Genomic DNA, 20,605 nt, shown 5'->3' with positions numbered 1-20,605 from the left:
TTTCAGGTGACCTGGTGTCTCTTGTGTACATGTTCCCTTAGTTCAACCTTTCCAAAGTGAAATCTCCACTTCTTTTGGTGGTGGTGGTGGAGGGTGGTAGTTGCCTTTTCTTCATGGGAGAGGAGAAGAGACTTGGGGTCTTACTGCTCCTATGAAGAATCCTGGCAGATCCTTCCTCTTGTAGCCCCACCTCCCAGTGCCCCCCCCCCCCAGTCTCCAATTCCTGAGACTTTGAGCATTTTTGGGTGAAAGCACATACTTTGGGAAGCTTTCTCCCACAGGGCTTAACCCTTTAGCCTACTAGCTCAGCATCTGCCCTCTGGCATCTCATTCACTGTGGTCTTTCCTCAGTTTGTTTTGTCCCTGTAGGATATTCTCTTTTGGTCCTTTTGCTCTCACTTCAGTAGGGTTTCAGAAGGAAGAGGAGATAAATGTATGTGCTCAATCCCCTACGTGTCTTCCTTCTGTTACTAAAAAAAATAGAGGGCACCTGGGTGGCTCAGTCCGTTAAGCATCTGCCTTTGGCTCAGGCCATGATCCCAGGGTCCTGGGCTGGAGCTCCACATCGGGCTCCCTGCTCAGCAGGGGGTCTGCTTCTCCCTCTCCCTGCATGCTCTCCCTCTGTCTCTCTCTTTCTTGTTCTTGCTTTCTCTCAGATAAACAAATAAAATCTTAAAAAAAAAAATGGGAATGAGGGCCCACTTAAAAGATGGTGTACTGATGGGGCGCCTGGGTGGCTCAGTGGGTTAAGCCGCTGCCTTCGGCTCGGGTCATGATCTCAGAGTCCTGGGATCGAGTCCCACATCAGGCTCTCTGCTCAGCGGGGAGCCTGCTTCCTCCTCTCTCTCTGCCTGCCTCTCTGCCTAACTTGTGATCTCTCTCTCTGTCAAATAAATAAATAAATAAATCTTTAAAAAAAAAAAAAAAAAAAAAAGATGGTGTACTGATAAAGTGGATGATAGAAGAAAGACAATGTGGAACTTCTATTCAGAGACCCATCATGGAGAAAAAGGCATTGAGCTTACATTAAGAGCTTGGGGAAGGGCGCCTGGGTGGCTCAGTGGGTTAAGCCGCTGCCTTCGGCTCAGGTCATGATCTCGGGGTCCTGGGATCGAGTCCCACATTGGGCTCTCTGCTCAGCAGGGAGCCTGCTTCCTCCTCTCTCTCTCTGCCTGCCTCTCTGCCTACTTGTAATCTCTCTCTGTCAAATAAATAAATAAAATCTTAAAAAAAAAAGAGCTTGGGGAAAAACAAGTATATTCTTATATTTTTAGGTCAAAATAATATGCTCGAGTTATGTAATATTATTATTATTTACAACTCTCCACACTTACTGGATTTTTCAGTTTATCAATATTCTGTCCCTGGCTTATATAAAAGATAGTCTCTTTTATCCCTGTAACTGTGATTAAGAGCAGGTGGTGGTTGTCTTGGACAAGAAGAAGTAAAGTCTGGACAGTGAGTCCAGCCCTTCTGTTTTCCAGGTAACTGAGCAGCTAAGTTGTGTGTGGAGTTGGACTGACTATAGGAGGTGATCGTGAGACCATTCTTCTTGCTTTCATTATTTGTTCATTAATTCTTTCCAGAAACGTCTGTTGTCTACATGCTGTTTGCTATGCTCTGTCTGGTGCGTCGCACTGTGGGGATTCAGAGACACTGACTTAACCTCACACAGATGTTTCTCGGTTGTTCACAAGCATGAAGGGATGTAGTTGTCCTTTCCTTGGGCTGGGTGCCTGCTGTGGATTTTTTTTTTTTTTTTAACTTGTTGAGTGAAGGTGAAAATGGATCTTTGTTTTCTTAATTTTGGTCAAGAGGAACCACCTATGTGGAACAACTATGATAAGGGGAGGGAAATACAAGGCAGTGGAGACTCCCTTTCTTGTGAATAGAATCCTCTGGATTGCTCTGATGAGAGCCCACGGCTAACAATCGCTATTGAACTCAAGAACTCAGCATCATTTTAGTTTTCACGCAGACTTTGTGCGGCAAGATTTAGTGGCAGTTAGGGCCCAGGGAAGATTCCCTCATTTACTGTCAAGCTTTAAGCTACCACATCACAGCCCTAAGGGCACACCCTTTACAGAAAGCAGAAGGACGAAACAGCTTGCCAGGGAGGAAGATGGCCAGAACTTTTCTGCCTCTAGGTCTTCTCTCCTCCGTTCTGGAAAGAAGTCTCTTGGAAGAATGATATTTCTTGGAAGAGTCATAGTTCACTTCTACAGTGTGGAACCAATGTGAGTTTAGTCTACAGAGAAATTCAGCCCCAGATGACCTGGCCTGTGGGTTGTTTGTGGCTTTAGCCTTCCCATTGTCACCTGAGAGGCTAAAGGAACTCCCTGTGGCGATTTCTAGGTCTCTGTCATATATTAAGAATAAGAGTAGGGGCGCCTGGGTGGCTCAGTGGGTTAAGCATCTGTCTTTGGCTCAGGTCATGATCCCAGGGTCCTGGGATAGAGCCCCGCATCGGGTTCCCTGCCCAGGGGGGGAGCCTGTTTCCCCCTCTCCCTCTACCTGTTGCTCTGCATGCTTGTGCTCTCTGTTGAACAAGTAAAATCTGAACAAAAATTTTTTTAATTAAAAAAAGAACAAGTATACATACACTCTTCCGCCTGCATAAGTGTGTGTGTGTAAATCAAATAATCCTATCTATATATATAAATGCCATCATCTTTCAAAATTTTCTCTTATCCTCTGTTAATCCCCATCCAGCTTTATACTCTCTGCACAAGATACTGTCACGATAAGGAAGGGCAGGTTGGCAGGTCGGAATCCTCTCAGGGGCATTTATAAGAGGAGAGGGCTGGCTGAGAAGTGACAGAGGGGTCAGGGAGGAACAGAGTCTTTGAGATCTGGGAGGAAATGTGGGAGGAGCCCTGGAGAAGTGCAAGGGATGAGAACCGAGAACCGGAGACCTGGAGAGGGAGGAGGAAAGGCCAGATACAGGTTGGGTGTGGTGAAAGCAGAGGCAGGGAATTGCTCACACTGGGGAGAGGGAAGGAGCTGGGGCTTCCTTTAAGTACTTTGTGTTTGCTTCTCTTTCTGTTTTACTTCTTAGTGGCACACTTCGGAGGTCTGAGGAAGCGTGGGGTAGGTGCAGCTCCCACAATCTTAGAACTCAGGGAAACTTGTCAGTGATTATAGGTCGTTTTGGGGTCTTTTTTTCACCCAAGCCTGACAAGTCAGACCTGTAGGCTTTGTGCCAGAGACGGGGAGAGGAGAGACAGCTGTAAGAGGGATCCACGCACCTCCGTTCAGGTTCGATAACATTTAAAAATGACAAGATCTTTAGAATAAACTTATTGTCACCCCACCCCCACCCCCGCCAAAAAAATTCTGGTTATAGACTAACACTCGCTTATAAAAAAGAATCCAAACAGAAAATGAGGAACCCTGTTTCTCCATGGCTGAGCGTGACTTCCAGCACAGGCCTTTCTGGCCCCGAGAAAGTTTGCCCTAGCCGTGTAGTTGTGAACAAACTGAGGTTCCAGGGGCTTCGGTTGGCAGAGTGGGGAGTGCGGAAGCCAGGCGACTACCACAGGTGGTACACCTGGCAGAGAGAGGAGCATATGGGTTCGCCAGCAGAAATAGATGCCGCCATCTGGCATACAAGCCCCTTGGATGATCCCATTACCTCCCTGCCCTACCCCTTACCCAGGTGGAGCGCAGATGGCATTTAAGATGCACTTGATTAATTTTTTTAATGACAGAGTCCTGGTTTTAAGCAAACCTAGAGAGAAGGTGATGTGTTTTGTTAGGCATGTCTGGCAAGGTGGAGCTCAAAGACTAGGGGAGAAGTTTCTGAGGATGGCTTATCTCTGACATGGTTGCTCGGGAGGGAACTGGGCATCTTCTGTTGGAAGAGCAGAAGCATAATCCCAGGAAAGCGGCCCATCAGCCAGCCAGCTAACCACGAGCAAGTCCAATTGATTCCTGGATGAGAGGTGTCTCTGCAGAAAGATTCCCTGGAAGCACCCCTCGCCAGCCCCTAAATGACTTTCAGATCGGACTTCTGGACATAGACAAATTGTTGGTTTAGGGGTTGATTTTGTGCAGGATTTGAACATATATGCCGGGCAGTGGCTATTTGGGGTATGGTTAGGAAAGCCAGATGTGCTGTGAATATCTTGTTGGATTGCAACTTCCAGACTCTCAGTGGTTGTGAACTTCCAGAATCTTACTTGGCACTGTGGGATCTCGGAGGAACAGGATGCCTGTTTCGATATTGTTGTCGTTTTGTCCGGGCCTCAGTTCATATGGTCGGGTTGTTCCCTGGCACGTCTCATGTAGCTTCAGCACCCCCTTCAGCAACTGTGACCTCACACCTAGATTCCCATCACAGGGTGGCCTTGCGTCCAGTCCAGTCAAAGCTTGACACTTTCGACTGGAACAACCTACCCCTTAGAACGCTTCAACCAGTGCACTCTGGAAACAACCCCCAGATTGAAACTCCTCGTCTAAGTAAGAGAGGCTTCGATGCAGGAATTGGTTGAGGTATCACTACCTTATTCATGCAGGGACGACCCCTCTGTGGGCTAAGGAACAGTGCTCCTTCCTTTGAGTCAGATGCTCTTGCTGGACTCGGGGAGGCATGCTGTGCAGAAGGGGTATGTTTGGAATTGGATGAAACTCTGGGCATCTCTTCAGATTCCCTCCTCACACAGCAGATGGCCAGATGGGCCTCTCAGTCCGTGTCGTCTGTTCTAGAGACCAGACAGTAAAGAGAACCCTAGTTCTGCTGATGATCAATCAGAATTCCACGCCCCACCCCCCTTCAGATCCATGAGAAAGAAGAGGAAGAGTTCAATGAGAAGAGTGAACATGATTCTGGTATCAATGAGGAGCCTCTACTCACAGCAGATCAGGTATGAATGTTTCTCTTGGTTCTTGGGACTTTTTGTTCTTTGGATCAAGAAAAAGTCTGAGTACATACGTGTCGTGTCCATTTAAAGCAAAAGACAAATATATGGTCTCATGGTTGCCTGGGCTGATGACTTGGAGTGTCTTTGGTAAGGGAATTAATTTCTCCCTAGGCCTCGGTTTACCCACCTGCACTAAATAGGAACATAATTCTTGACCTTTGGGTTGGGTGGGACTCATATTTGATTATAGCCAGAGATAGGCCCGGTGTTGACTGGCTTCAGTTCTTGCTAAGCCTCAGAATGCAATCTCATTAAGTGAGTTGGGGAAAATCAGGAGGGGGAGACAAACCATGAGAGACTGTGGACTCTGAGAAACAAACTGAGGGTTTTGGAGGGGAGGAGGGGTGGGGGTTTGGGTGAACCTGGTGGTGGGTATTAAGGAGGGCACATATTACATGGAGCACTGGGTATGGTGCATAAACAATGAATACTGGAACACTGAAAAGAGATAAAATAAAATAAAATGGAAAAAAAAAAGTCAAGACACTTAAATGAGGGTCCCAAAGACTTATTCTTGCAAAAATAGAACTGACAGTTGAGGCTTTTGTACGGTATTTTCTCATATTTCATAGAATACCCAAAATGCTGAGCCTTCCAAAAGGAGTCTTAATGGACAGTTGTGACTTTAATTAAAAAAAAAAAAAAAAAAAAGATAGTGCTTGACATTTGATTGAATTAGTTAAATGTTGGCTTTAGTCATTTATTACTTAGGAGGGAATCATCTTGGGTCTTTGGATTCTTTTTTCAACTTTTTGGTCAATGAATATTTCTGGGCAACTTTTTGAGCAGGAACCGTACAAGTTTTTCACAGAGTAGTTCCGAAAAAGCTCCGCCAGGAGCCTGTGGTGCCAGAAAGCACTTTTCGGCCAAAGGAACTCTTTCAGATCTGAGGCAAAAAGGTGGGATATAAACAGGTAAGGGTCAAGAGATTGAAGGGCACCAGATGAAAAGAGAAGAGGGCCTGACAGCTCTTCTTGTGAACTGTAGGGGAAATACAATTCAGCGATCCAAGGTTAGCGAAAAGTTCTCTGTGAGAGAAGGAGAAAGTCAGCTGTGAAATTTCTGAAGGGGGCTTGTCGTTTGCTTGCATTTTATAAATGGCTTTCAGGAAGCAAAGACTGAGTATTTCCTAAATTTGCTGAATGGAAGTGAGAAGGTGTGGGACTAAAATAGAAATTACTCTTAAGGCGGGCACCCTAAGTCCTCTTGTCCTTGGTCCCGCTGACGTGAAGAAGCCGGCCTCAGAGAGCACCAGGCCCAGGGGCCTGGAGCCTGAACCTTTCACAGAATCAAGGACAGACAAATGCATGAGTGCCCTGTCGTGACCAGACCCATCCATGACGCCTTTCAGACTGTCTTTGCCTCTTCCATTTTCTTTATGTGTCAGCAGTTAATGAACAGAGCGGCTCTCCTGTCTTCCTCTGGCAGTCCTTTGATTTAGCTCTCTCTTTTAGGAACAGATCCCTAGTAAGAGCAGAGATTACAGCTGGGTTCCTTGGTTCCTTTCTGCTCTCCAGACCCCACCTATCCTTTTGTTATTTTAGCTTCTTCTTCTTCTTTTTTTTTTTTTTAAAGATTTTATTTATTTATTTGACAGAGAGAAATCACAAGTAGATGGAGAGGCAGGCAGAGAGAGAGAGAGAGAGGGAAGCAGGCTCCCCGCTGCTGAGCAGAGAGCCCGATGCGGGACTCGATCCCAGGACCCTGAGATCATGACCTGAGCCGAAGGCAGCGACTTAACTCACTGAGCCACCCAGGCACCCCTGTTATTTTAGCTTCTTGTTTGGCATTTGTGGCTACGCAGCTTTAGCTCCTACCTAGGAGAATTCTGGAGAAATTTCCTCTACCTAAAAAAAAAAAAGCCTCCCCATTTTGAGTTGGTCTAGGAACAGCGTAAGCACTGTAACAATTAATGGGCTGGGTTTTGTGTTAAAGTTGAGGGGATAAAGTGTTTTCCCACTTAGAAATAAAGTGCTTAGCCCATTGAAGTCAATGTTCTCTTCCAGGCAGCTCTGCTTTGGTTCCCGAAAGAGGAGTTTATTTCCAATAAAGCACTCATCTAAATGGTGTTCTTGGAAGAGATTTCACATTTTAGAGTGCTTTACATTAACAGAAGAGTGTATGTAAGCCTTTGGTCAGATCTATTTTTATTATTATTCAATATTTATTAAATAACAATATTGCTTTAGGAATCTTAGAGGCAGCAAATTAGAAACATCCTTAACTGACCCAAATCTGAGCTGGGATGTCCCCCCGGCAGAGACCAGAGTTAGCACTCTCTTGCGTACCTTCTTCAGGTGATTGAGGAGATCGAGGAAATGATGCAGAACTCCCCAGACCCTGAGGAAGAAGAGGAGGTCCTGGAAGAGGAGGATGAGGGAGAAACCTCCTCCCAGGCAGACTCGGTCCTCCTGCAGGAGATGCAGGCCTTGACCCAGACCTTCAACAACAACTGGTCCTACGAAGGTGAGGGGCCTGACGGGTAGCCTTGCCCAGGATGGACCCTCCTGCCTGTGGGCTGGGCCATGGGCACCTGCTTCACATGTACTTAGTTGGACCTCCGACCCAGGGAGTTGGCAACCCCTTTCCTATTGGGCGTCAGGAGAGAAGTTAGCAAATTTTGGGGGTGGGGGGAAAGGCAATTGAGCACAGTCAAAATGGTAAAACCAAGCAAAGGTGAAGATGAAAGCAGAATGAGCAGAAGAAATCGGAACCCCTTGTCCAAAATGAGGCTCCCACGAAATCAAGGAAAAAGGTAATGATCATGATAGCTGGCATTTCTGGAAAGATCTCTATGTGCCAGACCAGTTCTAAGAGTCTCTGTGCGTCATCTCATTTCATCCCCACCCCAGCTCGATGCGGGTTGGAGTAGTTGAGTGTGCTGAGAGGCGAGATGGCTTGTTGGATGCCACTGCTGGGGAAATAGAACCATCCAGAAAACCTCCCTTCCTGGGGAGGAGGCACACGTGTGGGCCGGCGGGGACTTAGAAACATGGCAGAGGGAAGGTGGGCCGGGCAGGTGACGAGGTCCGAACACGGGCGAAAATGGAGGCTGTCTGAGGAGCCGAGATTCTGTGGCTCTTAAGAGCATAGGCCGGGCGAGGGCAAAAGCCGAAGGAATGTGCTCGCGTTGACGGGGCTGATTTGGCTGCGGAGCTCTATTCAGGCTGTTCTCAGCCACACAAAGGCCCCAAACATAGCCACGCTCCACGAAGACTCAGGAAAACAGCTCGAGTGCACAGGGACATGGCAAGGGCAGAAGGAGGGGGACAGCTCCAAAGAGCAGAATAATGGGGGAGGGCAAACCGAGTCAGCAAATCCACAGGCCATGGCAGAAACAGAACAGAGAAGTAAAATGGGTGCTGCGGCAGAAACAAAAGATGTTAGAAAGGGACAAATTTGAGAAGATACTCACTCTCCCGCCCCCCAGATCTTTTTTTTTTGTAGGCTCCATGCCCTCCGTGGGGCTTGAACTTGTAACCTTGGGATGGAGAGTTGCAGGCTCTAAAGACTGAGCCCACAGAGGCACTCCCCACCCCCTACCCCCAATCTATTTTAAATGAAGAAATCTGAGGGGACAAGAATTTACGACAAAGTTACCTGTATCCCATTATCTCAGCTTCCTTTCCCTTTTCCCTGATAGCAGGTTTGGTACTGGCCAGCCCGGATGCGCTTTTCAGCCAGTGGTCCCAGTCAGCCGCCTTGTTTCTTGAATTCCTGCATTGCTCTGCAGGACCGTGGGGTGAAGGGGGCCTCAGACCCCTGTGCTGAGATTGCTGGCTGGCTAGAGCTTGATCAGTTCTTGGGACAAACACCATCTCTCTCCTGCTCTGCGGCACATATGCCCAAAACCTCCTCTGAATGTTTTCTCCCCCTGATCCTTGACCCATTTTGCACCAGCATATCAGAGACACAGAGGAAAACTAGGAAGAGGAAGAAGGGATCAAAAAGTCACATGCCTGTGCATGCACATTTTTTTTTAAAAGATTTTATTTATTTGACAGAGAGATCACAAGCAGACAGAGAGGCAGGCAGAGGGGGAGTGGGGAGCAGACTCTCCACTTAGCAGAGAACCCAATATGGGGATCGATCCCAGGACCCCGAGATCATGACCCGTGCTGAAGGCAGAGCCTTAACCCACTGAGCCACCCAGGCGCCCCTGTCTATGCACTATTTTATTTTAAAAATTTTTATTTATTTATTTGAGAGAGATCACAAGTAGGTAGAGAGGCAGGCAGAGAGAGAGGAGGGGAAGCAGGCTCCCTGCCGAGCAGGGAGCCCAATGTGGGGCTCGATCCCAGGATCCTGGGATCATGACCTGAGCCAAAGGCAGAGGCCCTAACCCACTGAGCCACCCAGGCACCCCTCTGTGCATATTTTAAAAAACGGTTTTATTTATTTATTTGTTAGAGAGAGAGCACAAGTAGGGGGAGAGGCAGGCATAGCAGGCGGAGGGAAAAGCAGGCTCCCTACTGAGCAAGGAGCCCAACAGCATGGGGCTCGAACCCAGGACCCTGGGATCATGACCTGAAGTCAAAGGCAGATGCTTCACCACCTGAGCCGCCCAGGTATCCCTGTCCATGCACATTTTTGTGAATGGAGTCCATGGGTTTCTGTGGGGGCTGTTTCTTCTTCCTCCTCTGTTATCCTGAGAGTAGTGTTCACTTTGGCTGTTGTATATGGGTTCCTTCCTTCCTGGGGATGCCCCTAAATTCCCTGTCCTGTAAGGAGGTGGGAGGGGTTCCCTTGGGAGACACGGCCCCAGGAGCCATCCAGTAGGCTCTGGCTCGGACGCAGTGGTCACCTGCGAGTCGGTCTCCCCCTGCAGGTCTAAGGCACATGTCTGGGTCGGAGCTGACTGAGCTGCTGGACCAGGTGGAGGGCGCCATCCGGGACTTCTCGGAGGAGCTGGTGCAGCAGCTGGCCCGCCGGGACGAGCTGGAGTTCGAGAAGGAAGTGAAGAACTCCTTCATCACGGTGCTTATCGAGGTTCAGAACAAGCAGAAGGAGCAGCGGGAACTGATGAAGAAGAGGCGGAAAGAGAAAGGTCTGAGCCTGCAGAGCAGCCGGATAGAGAAGGGAAACCAGATGCCTCTCAAGGTACGTGAAGCCCCCCCCCCCCCCGCCCTGCCCCCCCCACCCTGCGGGAAGAGGAGGTGCACCCGGCCTCCGGTCCTCGCCCTGTCTGGCCCCAGTACCAAGCCTGCGCAGGACCCGTAAACAGATCTGGACTGCGCAGGGGCTGTGAGCAGGACCGTAGGCAAACAGTAGGGGGCTGTAAAGAGAAAGAAGGCCCCCCTTTCTCCTTTCCTCCTCTTGAGGACCTCGGTCTGGCCAGGGGACACTGGACGTGGACACTGGAAAATACTTGTGTGTGGCCTGTGCTCCCTGAGCCAAGACCTTAGAAAGAGGGGGGAAGACAGTTAGTACTGAGGGGCGCTGTGCCTGGGACTCAGGTCAGCATCCCACGACTCGTCCTGACTGCTCTCCTTAGGATGGTGGGAGGGGGCTGCAAATTCGGAAGCCCTGCTGGGAGCCTGACAGGATTCTTCAGACCACTGGCTCGTGATCAGGGAAGCTCCGGAGAATGAATCCTCCAAGGAGATTGTTCCAAATACCTTGGCCGAGGCTCTGTCCCAGACCTCCCAAATTGGGCCTAGGCTTGTGCGTTTTATTAAAGGCTTCCCAGATATGGCCAGTAGCTTTACTTACATCGGCCCTTCCCAGTGGCCAGACACTTTGTTTTCCTCTGTAAGATGCTGTGTCATCATCTGTCCCAGGCGTACGGGCCTGCTTTATTCCCTGTCCGAGACGAGGCTGAAGGGAGGAAACCAGGGAAGGGCAGGGGGAGCCGTTGCCCCGAGGGACTGACTAAGATAAGAGTCTTTGAGACTCGACTCTTGATTCTTGCAAAGCTCAGCCCTAAGTTTTGGCCCATTTGTTAGCCCAGGTGTTATCTGGGACAGGGGTGGCCGGCGGGTCTGGGTAGCTTAGGGAGGACACCCAAGTCCCCGGGGAGCGTTGACTATGGAGCAGGAAGCATTCGTTCTTGAGCCCCGCCCGTCCTCTCCCCAGCGTTTCAGCATGGAAGGCATCTCCAACATTCTGCAGAGCGGCATCCGCCAGACCTTCGGCTCCTCAGGGACGGACAAACAGGTACCTGCAATTCCCACACTCCCAGCTTTCCTCCTGACCCTTGCAACCTGCCGAACAGGGTGTGGTGATTCACTAAAATTATCCCAGCCCTTGGACAAAGGGAGGTCTTACCATCTTTTTTCACTCATTTCCTTCCTCTTTTTTTTTTTTTTTTTTGGATTTTATTTATTTGTTTGACAGAGAGAGATCACAAGTAGGTACAGAGGCAGACAGGGAGAGGGGGGAGGCTCCCTGCATAGCAGAGAGCCCGATGCGGGGCTCAATCCCAGAACCCTGAGATCATGACCTGAGCCGAAGGCAGAGGCTTAACCCACTGAGCCACCCAGGTGCCCCCTTCTTCTTCTTTTTTTTTTTTTAAATTTAATTTGTTTATTTCGGATAGAGTGAGAATGACCACGAGCACAAGCAGTAGGGGGGTGTGGGCAGAGGGAGAGGGAGAAGCAGGGAGCCCGATGCGGGAGTTGATCCCAGGACACTGGGATGGTGACCTGAGCCAAAGCAGACGCGTGGCCGACTGAGCCACCCAGGCGCTTCAACATCTTCCACTCTTAAGAAGGAACAGTGTCTTTTAAAGGGTGCAGTGGGGTTGGTTTTTTTTTTTTTTTTTTTTTTTTTTTTAAGCTGTTGCCGAGCCCTCAGGCACAAAGGTGAGTAAATCCTGGGCCCTGCCCTCATGAAGTACATAATCTGATAGAAGGGACAAGCTTGAGATCATGGAGAGAGCACATGTAATTGTGTACGTGTTAGACATCTTTGTAGCTGAATCCTAAGGGTGAGAATTCTGGCACTGCGGCACGGGAGGACATTCTGGGGACATGGAACCCGCTCCCCTCATTTTGCAGCTGTGAGAACTAAGATCTGGAGAGATTAGGTCTCTCAAGACCGCACCGCTACGGGCAGAACCAAGACCAAAAGAGAAGTCTTCTGGTGTTTGAGCTGCAGCTCTTCTCACTCAGTCCCCCAGGCTACCGGCCCCCCCTCCGCCCTCCGACCTTCAGGATCTCTCGGGCACCCAGTTCTTGGGCCCCACGGGGCCAAGAGGATCTTGTTGTAGAAGCACCTCATATCCAGCAGAGGGAGCAAACCCAACGTCCAAGACCAAGGGCGGGGATGAGGTTCTCTCCCCCGTCATTTTTGATAAAAGAGAGATTGTTCAATTTCATATTGCCCGCCCAAGCACACAAAAGTATAATCTCCCTTTAGAATGTTCTCTGCGCTCAGCCTGAAGGAGAAAAAGCTCCCCAGGATTCCTAAATATCCAAGAGCTTCTGGTTGTCCGGAGAATGTGTTCAATGGAATGGAGGGCTGATATGGGAAAGTCTTACTTTTAGGGACTTTCTTTCTTTCTTTCTTTCTTTCAAGATTTTATTTATTTATTTGACAGAGAGAGAGGAAGGGAAGCAGGCTCCCCGCTGAGCAGAGGGCCTGACGCGGGCCTCCATCCTAGGACCCTGAGATCATGACCTGAGCTGAAGGCGGAGGCTTTAACCCACTGAACCACCCAGGCGCCCATTTTAGGGACTTTCGCCAGAGACAGGAAGGGGTCCCGAGGCAGGGGTGTGCGGAGTATATGGGTGTTGCTCCTGTCAACTTCTGTGGAGCATGTCGGGGAGAGACGATCACAGTCCGTGTGCGAATTGTCCACACATCTCACCCTCGGAGGGACCACACTTGTATTTCCCGCCCTGCCTGGCATTTTGTGTGTTTGTCTCGTAGTATCTGAACACGGTCATCCCTTATGAGAAGAAGGCCTTGCCCCCGTCAGTGGAAGATCTCCAGATGCTGACAAACAGTGAGTTCCCCTCATCCTCAGAGAGACGGGTCGCCCACTCCCGTCCCTCCCTCCCCGTGAGAGGCAGCGTTAGATGGGTGGGAATGGGCTCCGTGTCCCTGTGCCACTCCCCCCTCGAGCGGGGGCAAAGCTACAGTGCTCTGCAGTGGCACCCAGAGCCGTCTTGTTGTGTCCTTGTTTCCTTGTAAAGGGCAAAGCCTTGCCAGGAAGGAATGAGCTGGTGGAAGAGGTTGGGGGCGAGTGGGGACTCACCCCACAGTGCTCAAAGCCTTGCCTTCTCTACCTTGTCTGTTCTTGTCTGTTCTCTTGCCAATAGCTTGCTGTTGCTTCATCCCACCTATGGCCCCACAGCAGGAGGCTTGGTCGTTGGGGCTGGGGGCATTTTTTAAGGAGAAGCAAGGTTTCTTGGGTGGCAGGAGTGGGGGACAGGAAAGAATAGTTTTCCTTCCAGGAAACGACTGCCTCCTCTCCTCTGCTTTGGCTCTATCGTCAAATATTAACAAACATCCTGAGCGATGGGAGAAACCCGTGTGTGACAAAGAGCCCTCTGTAGGCAAAATCTCTTCATGTACATCAAACGCAACAACCCCCAAAAGGCTGGGGGCTCTTGGTGTTAGCCATCAGTGTCAGCCTGATTCTTTTAAGAAGAGAAAAATCCGAGGCTGTGACGGAGTGGCAGGCGCAGTGAATCACAGGAACGTCCATCTCCCTGGCAACCGGGAACTGCGCGGAGTGACAGAGTCACTGGGCCTGTCCAGCCCAGGGGCGCCCTGCCTTTGCCGGGGAGGGAAGGGCTTGAACATCAGGCTAATGCGGGGGAGGGCAAGAGGAGCTGCTTCTGTTCTGCAGAGGAAGACAGACACCTGCTGCCCCCCTCTGCCTCCCCCGACCCCGGGCTATAAAGGTGACCGAACATTTTCATTGTTACCAATCTGGGGACCAAAGCAGGCGGTTCTGGTAAATAGAAACCCTGGCTACATCCATGGATACAGCGTCCTTGAGAATCTGGAATTTTCAATTCAAAGTACATTGGCATCTTCTTCACTCCTTTTAAACTCCTCTATTTGCATATATATGCACTAAGACTTTTTTCCAAGGGAGCAGACAGAAACGAACTGACATTTATAGGTGTTTGTGTTTTCACAAGCAGTAAGTATTTGGAAAATAATTTGGACAGATTATGAAGGTTGATATATGTAAAGTACTCAATCATGTTTTTTTTTTTTTTAAGGAAGAGCTGTAAATTTATTACAGATACCCATTCAGGAATTCAGCGTGAAATCCTTTCATTTTAATTAAGAAACTGTGGGTTTATTTACATGTTTCAGGTCCGTTTAGAAAATTTTAATTGGAGTGTTTCCATCATTTAGAATAGTTTGGAAATACAGAACAGTGAACAAAAGAAAATAAATAATTCATTGTCCCCTCCACTGTGGTTACTATTTTGGTGTTTTCAGCCATAATGTTTTATGTCTTCTCCACATACTTGGGATTATACTGGCTATAAAATTTTCTATCATGATTTTAGTCATATCAGTTAACATTTGGTTAACATTCTTTTTATGGCTCTCTCTTCTATCATGTGGGTACACCACATTCCAATATTTTATTCTTTTTAAAAGAAAAAACTGCCATCTTTCCTGAATGTGAATTCTGCGGCGGGTTATAAAAGCTTTCTTTTTTTTGGCCAGTCCTTATATGGATCTGCGAATGTCTCTTCTTTATTCCTGAACCAAAGGCGCAGGCCCCAGACCAGCTCTTGGGACCAGACAACTCCTATACATTTTGGATTTTGGCAATAAACTTAGATACACATTGGCTGAAAGCAAGGGTTGCATTTTTACAGCTGTCGTTGTCTTCTTCTTCTTCTTTTTTAGAATTTTATTTATTTATTTGAGAAAGAGAGAGAGGGAGAGAGCATGCACCAGCATGGGGAGGGGCAGAAAGAGACGCCCCACTGAGCAGGGAGCTGGAGGTGGGGCTCGATCCCAGGACTCTGGGATCATGACCTGAGTCGAAGGCAGATGCTTAACCCACTGAGCCCCCCAGGTCCCCCCCAGAGCTGTCTTCTTGGAGCGGCATTTGGTGCGCCCATATTCAGTTATAAAGTACTTGCAGCCTGTTAGGTTGACACGAATACACATCTAAAACTACAGAAGAAATAAAGGAAACCAAGACCTGGAGGGCCCCAGTTTCAGGCTCTTTCTTGTCTCGGGACCTGGCCACTAACTCACGCCACTAACTCATGCCAGTGTGAAGCGAGGCAGAGGCATCAGGAGAGAGCAGGGCCGTAGAACAGGATGGAGATCCTTCCTCTATATTGCCAAGGCTGCCGCCTCCTGGTGACCGGTTTCGGCCGACCTTGATAGCTTTCCCGGCTTGCAGAAAAGCAAAACGTACTCATTGAAGAAGACTGGACCCTGCAGAAATAGGGTATAGAAAGGAACATCCCCTGTGGTCTTGCACCCAGAGATGACCAGTCTTAACAGATTCACATACATTCTTCCAGACTTTTTCTATGAATATTAGCATTCATTTATTCATTCCCAAGCTAATCCACGATGCTCTGCAGCCTTCTTGCTTCACCGGTAAATATATCTTGTACCCATGAATCTGTCTCTCGTTTTTCATAGAGGTCTCTAAGACTACACGGGATAGATACACCGTGGCTTATTTAAAGCCATGTGTGATGCAAAATCCTGCACTCTCTCCTGCCCTCATTTTTTGATATTGTATACAAAGTCCAACAACATTCTTAAAAGATTTTCTACAAAGCTGACTTCCACAATATGAATTACGGACATGAGAAAGCGGCACCTCACTTAATAACAGAAAAAACTATTTTCAAAACTTCTATAAGAAAAGCCTTTACGCTTTCTTAACTTCCCTCTTGTTTGCCTTGTATGTCTGTAAATCATCAGGAGTCTCAATGAGGAATCTCTGAGCTCCTTGGGGGTCCGTAAGTCTTTTGCATTTCCACAAATTCTAGCCCTGTGGTGGGCATAAAACAGAAAAAAATACCATTTGTTAAAATAAGTTCATTTGTTATTAATAAATAGGAATAATGACTTATAATCATAATCAGAGAAAATTTTCCAATATCCGTTTACATGCATGGAATGTCTTTAAAGAGTTTTGTTGCCGATTCAATGATGGGATGACTGTTATTCTTAACATTTAGATTGCATCTGAAAGCTGATTCTTTTTTAAAATTGCTTTATTTCTTTTCATACTTACTAAAGAGAGATACTTAGGAAATAACGTGGAGATTATAGATGAGCAAAAAAAAAAAAAAAGTAAAAGATAAAAGAAAATAAAGTCACCAACAGGCCACTCTGATTTTCAGATGTATTCTACTCCATCAGCAGGTGGAGTGCTGATGCTTGACAGAAGCTTCTAGATGTTTGCTCCATACTCAGTGATGTCTGGTTTCCTTTCTCACTCTGGGTTGGTTTGATTTCTCACTCCGGGTTGGTGGGTTGTCAGCCTAGAAGCGACCTTTATGCCATGCTGGTATCCTGGCTCATCTCTCTCTCTCTCTCTCTCCTTCCTTAGTTCTCTTTGCCATGAAGGAGGATAATGAGAAGGTGCCCACTTTGCTAACGGACTACATTTTAAAAGGTGAGAGCTGCCCCATGGGGCCCCCGAAGCAGGGCTTCCTGGGGTTCCCCTCCCCAAGACCTCCCGCTGAAGGCAGGGAACCCGCTGTGTTCCTCTGCCTTCCCAGAGCGTCCTGCCAGCCCAGATGGCACTGGGTGCACGGGGCCAGGGTCCTCCAGTGGGCGATTGTGAGGCCTCCCAGGAATGGGGTTTTGTCTTTGCATGTTGCCGGGAGGCCTGAGAAGGGGATTCCTTCTCCCTGGAGGCACCAGAGCGACTCCACATTAGAGCTGCGGAACCAGCACGAGCCTGACTGTGAAAGTTCTGGAGAGTTTAGGCTATTTCGTAGGGAAAAAACAGAGCCCAGGGCAACATTTGCTGGTCTCAGCTGCTTGAAATCATGCCTAGCTACATCCTTTCCCGACTTTTGTTTCATCTTTTATTAAGGGAGCTGTTAACATCCATAAAAGCCGAGTGACGAGAATAATGAACTCTCATGTACTTGTCCTGCTTCAGCGACCGTGGATTCATGGCCTATCTTGTTCACTCACACCCCTACCCAGCTTCTCCCCTCCGTATGACTTTGAAGCAAATCCAAACCATCAGTTTTCTTAATCTCTAAGTATTTCAGTGTACATTTCTAAAACATAAAGACTCTTTTCAAAAACCTAACCACAATATTGTTATCACAACTAGAAAAATAAAAAAAGTCTCAATATCTTTGTCCAATCAGTGCTCACATTTCCCTGTTACATTTTCTCATCTGTTTGAATCAGGATCCAAGGGGAGCCCATACATTGCAACTGGATAATACCTCTCCTGAGTCTCTTTTTATATATATACAGGTTCCCCTTCCTTTCCTCTCGTTCCTTGAAATTTATTTCTTGGAGAAACCAGGCTATTTGCCCCATAGAATTTCCTTGTTTTGGCTTCTGCTTGTCAGTTGTGTCCCCATGGTTTAATTTAACATGTTCTTCCATTTTTCGTATTTCCTGTTAGCTGGCAGAGCCGAAGGCTGGATCAGACTCAGTCTCAAATCTTTTGATAAGCATTACATGATCAGTGGCGCTAAACTTCCATTAAGAGACACATATTCTCCGGTTGTCTTTCTTTCTGTGATGTTAATATCTGTATTAATCTGCTCAGGCTGCTACAACAAAATAGCACCGGGGGTAGGGGGTATTGTTGGGGGGGGGAACACTTCAACAACAGAAAAGTGTTTTCTCACAGTTTCAGAGGCTAGAAGTCCATGGTAAAGATGCCAGCAGATCCAATTGCTAGCGAGGGCTCTTTTCTTGGCTTGTAGACAGCCACCTTCTCGCTGTGTCCTCACGTGGCCTGTCCTGAGTGCACGTGAAGGGAGAGAATGAGGGCTCTCTGGTGTCTCCTCTTATAAGGACGATCAGAGCAGAGCGCCATCCTGTGACTCATTTACGATCACCTCCTTAGAGGTTCCGTCTCCAAATACAGCCGCACGTGGGAATTTGGCTGAGGGCCCCCGACACTCAGGCCATAACAGTATCCACTGATGGTCATCCGTTGTCTGGATTCTTGATTTCATTCAGCTTTGTCCACAAGCACACGCGACGCTGAGTACGCTTCCAGTAGGCTTGCGGATCTTGGATAAGAACCTCTGGGTGGTACTGTTTCCATAAGGATCAGAAAGATTAGTCTTAACTTTCTGCAGGAGGACTTCAGGCTAAACATTGGGAAGAACTTCTGCCTCTTAAAGGCTTTCAAAGCCAATTTCTCAAAGGAGGTCTGTGGAAATGGGTTGGGTAAGTCTGGGAGCCTGAGGGCTGGACCCCTTTCCCCACTGCGATCCACGGAAATGTCAGTGAATTCATAAAACTAGTTAACATTTACTGAGCACTTTCTGTTTGCTTCTGAACAACCCTGTGGGGTAGGCAGAGGCACTGTCTGTTGTACACATGGAGAACCGAGCGCGGAGATGTGGAGCCATTTCCCCAAGGTCGTAGAATTAGCACAGGCTGGATCCAGGGCTTGAACTCAGGCAGATCAGCACCAGAGACCAGATCCGAGCACCAAGCATCCACCTTCCTGTCGTCTCTTCCTTCTTCCAGAAGGAAGACATGTGATGTCAGTCATTCCCTGGGTCCCAGGGGGGCGGGAGGCTCTCTGTTCAGGACAGGATTGCCTCTGGGCCGGGGCCCCCCTGGGCTGGCATGTCCTGACCCGCGCTGGGCTTTGACCTCTCTCCTTTCTCCTTCTCTTTGCAGTGCTCTGTCCTACCTAACCTTGCCCTCCGGGGCAGCCTTGCCGCGGAGGTCACGGAGCAAGAGTCATTCCAACCCAGGGACTGCATGACACCACGTAACCTCCGACGTGTATTTAAACGTGTATAGCTTAACCTGGATTAAACATGAGCAAGCGCGCGGGGTCCTTTGCTGTTGGCTTCTAGTCCTAGTGATCATTGGATGCATGACCGAGGGGCAGGGCTGGGAGGCGCCTCTCCGCCTGTGGCGGAGGAGGGCAAGTGCCCTCCTGCTCACTGTGTAGTCTGGCTCCAGCCCTCGAAAACAGCTTACACTCTAAGACTAATTTTGAAATAAACCTTCATTTAATTAATATTCTTTATGGGCTCTGGAGTGTGGTGTGTCAACCCTGGAGAGAAAGGCGGCAGCGGGACTGCCTTGATGTGACATTCCGGGGCTCACAGCAGATGACCGGGTGTTGAGGGACCTGAGCATGGGCCCTGACGTGGGGCCCATGGGTACAGTCAGAAGAGGAGGCCATCCACAGGCCCTCAGGATCTTGCTGCTTGGCAACTTTAAGGGAGACATGCAATGTGTAAGAGGAACTGCTGGTGGCGGGGCGGGGTGGGGGGGGGTCAGACTAGAGGGGCCACGGGGAAATTAGCAGATAAGAGGGTCTCAAGGAACAGCCTGTACCTCCCACTGAGATGGCCATGCCGGCCCTTATCAGGGGGACCTGGAGGCTCGGGGGCTGGAGGGAGTCAGCTGTGCTAAGCCATCCCAGCTTGGGAGTGATTGCGGCTCTGCCTGAACACCTCCAGTGACTTTGGGGAGTGGTGTCCTGTGGCAGAGCGTGCCCTCCCCTGCCCTTCCTATAGCCTCAGAGGTCCTGTGCCCCGACTCCTGGTGCTGTCCTGGCCTTGGTGGCAGGCAATGTCAGCCTTAATGACTGCCGTCTTCATACCAGCATGCTGCCTTGATTTCGCCACAACCTGAACTTGGCTTCCATCTTCTGGCTTGAATGACAATAGCCCCATGAATTCCCACAACCCTGTCTTTTTTCTTTCCTTCTTTCTTTCTTTTTTAAAAAATTTTATTTATTTATTTGACTGAGAGAACACAGCAGGGTGAGGGGCAGAGGCAGAGGGAGAAGCAGATGCCCTGCTGAGTGGGGAGCCTGATGCAGGACTCGATGACAGGACCCTGGTATCACGACCTGAGCCGAAGGCAGATGCTTAACGACTGAGCTCACCCAGGTGTCCCTCCACAGCTCTGTCTTAAAACAAAAACCTTTATCGAGCCCTTGCCATGTGCCTGCCACTGACATTATCCCATCATAACCGAGTCTCACATCAGAGCAAGCCTCTGCTGCAGGAGGCAATAGTGTCTCCCAGGTTTTACAGATGAAGAGACTGGCAAGCAGAGACCGTCAGAAGGGGTGGAGTCAGATGCCCCTTTCCACTCACTCTTCGTATGGCATTTGCTCTAACCAAACATGCCAAACAGAAAGCCAGACTTCATCATGTGGGCAACCCCACAGAAGGCTGCGGGTCGATGTGGGTGACAATGGAAGGCCTCCCTGGAGCCTTGCCTCTCACTTCTTGGGCCCCTGCTTTTCTGGGAGCAGGACCACCGAGCAGGAGCTGTCCTACCTTGGGGTGGGGGGGCCCTCCACCTCCAGGGAAGCTGCCCCTGTGCCTACAGGTCTAACTCAGGCATCCACCTAGAGCAGTATGTCTACACCTGTGGAGGCCTGGCTGCTGGGGGGTGGGGCGGGTTCGAAACACCCGTAGGTTCCTGTATACACCCTCAGGTGCCAACACACCGGCATGAGCCCCAGTGCTTCGGCAGAAAGGGATGACTGCAGTTCTATACTCACAGGCACTGTGGTCAAGGATGCCAGGGGTCACGGTGGGGCG

At 49.0% G+C, this 20,605-nt stretch overlaps 1 protein-coding gene across 3 annotated transcripts in view; it reads left to right on the top strand.

Annotated features, from left to right (window-relative positions):
- The window catches only part of FEZ1 (fasciculation and elongation protein zeta 1), a 47,058-nt gene extending 27,994 nt beyond the window's left edge, over positions 1 to 19,064 (top strand). For 2 of the 3 annotated variants that reach the window (XM_059183988.1, XM_059183992.1), the window contains exons 4-10: positions 4,779 to 4,865; positions 7,220 to 7,388; positions 9,751 to 10,022; positions 10,998 to 11,078; positions 12,795 to 12,870; positions 16,426 to 16,491; positions 18,711 to 19,064. In XM_059183988.1, the coding sequence (XP_059039971.1) occupies positions 4,779 to 4,865; positions 7,220 to 7,388; positions 9,751 to 10,022; positions 10,998 to 11,078; positions 12,795 to 12,870; positions 16,426 to 16,491; positions 18,711 to 18,727 (768 nt within the window). In that variant the 3' untranslated portion in view covers positions 18,728 to 19,064. The remainder of the gene's footprint in view (positions 1 to 4,778; positions 4,866 to 7,219; positions 7,389 to 9,750; positions 10,023 to 10,997; positions 11,079 to 12,794; positions 12,871 to 16,425; positions 16,492 to 18,710) is intronic. The other variant, XM_059183997.1, reaches the window with a different exon arrangement.
- Positions 19,065 to 20,605: the final 1,541 nt, after the last annotated feature.

The sequence above is a fragment of the Mustela lutreola genome, chromosome 1 (genome assembly GCF_030435805.1).
Source record: "Mustela lutreola isolate mMusLut2 chromosome 1, mMusLut2.pri, whole genome shotgun sequence".
Lineage (NCBI taxonomy): Eukaryota > Metazoa > Chordata > Mammalia > Carnivora > Mustelidae > Mustela > Mustela lutreola.
This window is presented reverse-complemented; position numbering and strand designations above follow the sequence as displayed.